The 1,851-nt window shown below is 47.4% G+C and overlaps 1 protein-coding gene across 1 annotated transcript in view; it reads right to left on the bottom strand.

Annotated features, from left to right (window-relative positions):
- corin (corin, serine peptidase) overlaps window positions 1-1,851 on the bottom strand; it is a 22,423-nt gene that overhangs the window by 5,249 nt on the left and 15,323 nt on the right. The window contains exons 11-17 of the mRNA XM_013916158.1: window positions 1,806-1,825; window positions 1,099-1,373; window positions 851-993; window positions 653-760; window positions 438-551; window positions 196-335; window positions 63-70 (exon numbers count right to left, since the gene is read on the bottom strand). Coding sequence (XP_013771612.1) covers window positions 63-70; window positions 196-335; window positions 438-551; window positions 653-760; window positions 851-993; window positions 1,099-1,373; window positions 1,806-1,825 — 808 coding nt within the window. The remainder of the gene's footprint in view (window positions 1-62; window positions 71-195; window positions 336-437; window positions 552-652; window positions 761-850; window positions 994-1,098; window positions 1,374-1,805; window positions 1,826-1,851) is intronic.

Raw genomic sequence — 1,851 nt, 5'->3', positions numbered from 1 at the left:
GCAACTTTATCATGTTGAACTTCACTTTACGCAGATGATACACAGCTTCCTACTACAAATACTCTCTGCTCTTTCATCATTATCAATAGTTAGTGAATGTATAAATAAGCAGACACAGAGATTGATTTTGCAGGATGAAAAGTAGAAGGACCAAAGTTGCACTCAGGTGTCCCTGTTAACATTTTAAAGAACAACCCAACGTTTTAAAAGTGAGACTATCCTACCACAGTTCCATTCGTCGGAGCTGTCTGAGCAGTGCTTCTTTCCATCACACCACAGAGTGCGATGGACACACTGATGGTTGTTGCAGGAAAGCTCGTTATCCCTGCACACCGCTGAGGAAATATGAATACATATCATTAATAATACAGTCAGGAAGGTGTTTATTCGCCCAGCGCAGAACAAAACATAATAACATCAACATCAGGGAGTCTTACAGCAGTTGGTCTCGTCCACCAGCTGGGGGCAGTCTGGGAACCCATCGCAGATCATGCTGGCTTTAATGCAGACTGTGCTGCCGGGACACTCCCACAGAGCACGCTCAGAGCAGCCTGACACACAGAAAGGTGAGATCATGACCTGCTGCACTAAACTGCTGAAGCATTCGTCTCGATGAGGCCGCGGCGGCCTCGATGACTCTGACATGACTCACCGCAGTTGTCCTCGTCGCTGTGGTCGTCACAGTCCAGGTGTCCGTCACAGCGTTTGCTTGCCAGCACGCAGCGACCTGACCTGCACTTGAAGTGGCTCGGAGAGCACTCTGTCACCACGAAAACACACATTAAACAGAAGATTTTAGTTTTAGGAGCAGAACGTTTCAGCGATCGTCTTCGGGACAAACGGAGTGTACCGTCGACTCCGGCCTCTGGCAGCAGGCAGGTTGTGTTTCCTCCCTCCTCTGGAAACTGACTGCAGTCTGAGTCTTCCGGCCACTGCAATCCCACAATGCTGAGCACCGACTCACACTTCTCCTTTGCACTACGACACAACGACCTGCAGGGCGAGAGGTGAGGACAGAGTGAGAGAAGGAGAGAGGAAAGGTATCTGAAACCTTCCAGAGGAATAAAGTGATGATTAACTAGCTGACTGTGCGCTGACCTGCAGGGCGGCACCCTCTGCAGGCTGACCGGGTCACACTTTGGTACCAGCAGCGTGCAGGCGTAGAACATTAGGTACTGGTAGCAGCCGGTCTGGACCAAAGCGGGGAACAGAGAGGACTCCCAGGACACGGAGCTCTCTCTCTGGGACAGGTGACCCAGGTAGTTGGGGAAGCTGGTGAGGTTGTAGGGCAGATTCATACACAGCTCCAGGCTGATTGGCTCACAGCGAGCTGGGACACAGAGCGCAGAGTGAAGACTAATACGAGAGGGAACCTACTCACTGTCACCCACATAATGCGTACGACATGACTAACTTCCATTTTTAGGTTTAAAATACATCCAAGCATGAATCAACTTCAGCCTGTAAGTTAGAAGGTAATTACTTTAAAATGTCAAAATAAAAGCTAAGAAGTAAAAAGAAGGAAACACGCAGTGCAGAATGTTTTTAAAGGCATGTAGGAATATGTGAACATGTAAGTGTGTGGGGACTGATGACACCATTTCCTCAGGAGCTAAATGTTTCTGCTTCATACAGAATTCCAGCTGCTCAAAGCTCTGGACTTCCTTTATTGTGTTTTTCATCTGATAAAGCTCCAGATGTTTTCAGACAATAGCAGGTCTGACCTGCAGACAGGACAGTTTAACAGTCAGACTCTTTTCCTACAGAGACCTGCTTTTGAAATATGAGCAAAATGATTTGTTTGCCATCATCATGCTGAAACAATCTTTAAAAACAAAACAAAAAAACATC

Source organism: Pundamilia nyererei, unplaced genomic scaffold (assembly GCF_000239375.1).
Source record: "Pundamilia nyererei isolate P.nyererei 1_Seehausen unplaced genomic scaffold, PunNye1.0 scaffold00489, whole genome shotgun sequence".
Lineage (NCBI taxonomy): Eukaryota > Metazoa > Chordata > Actinopteri > Cichliformes > Cichlidae > Pundamilia > Pundamilia nyererei.
This window is presented reverse-complemented; position numbering and strand designations above follow the sequence as displayed.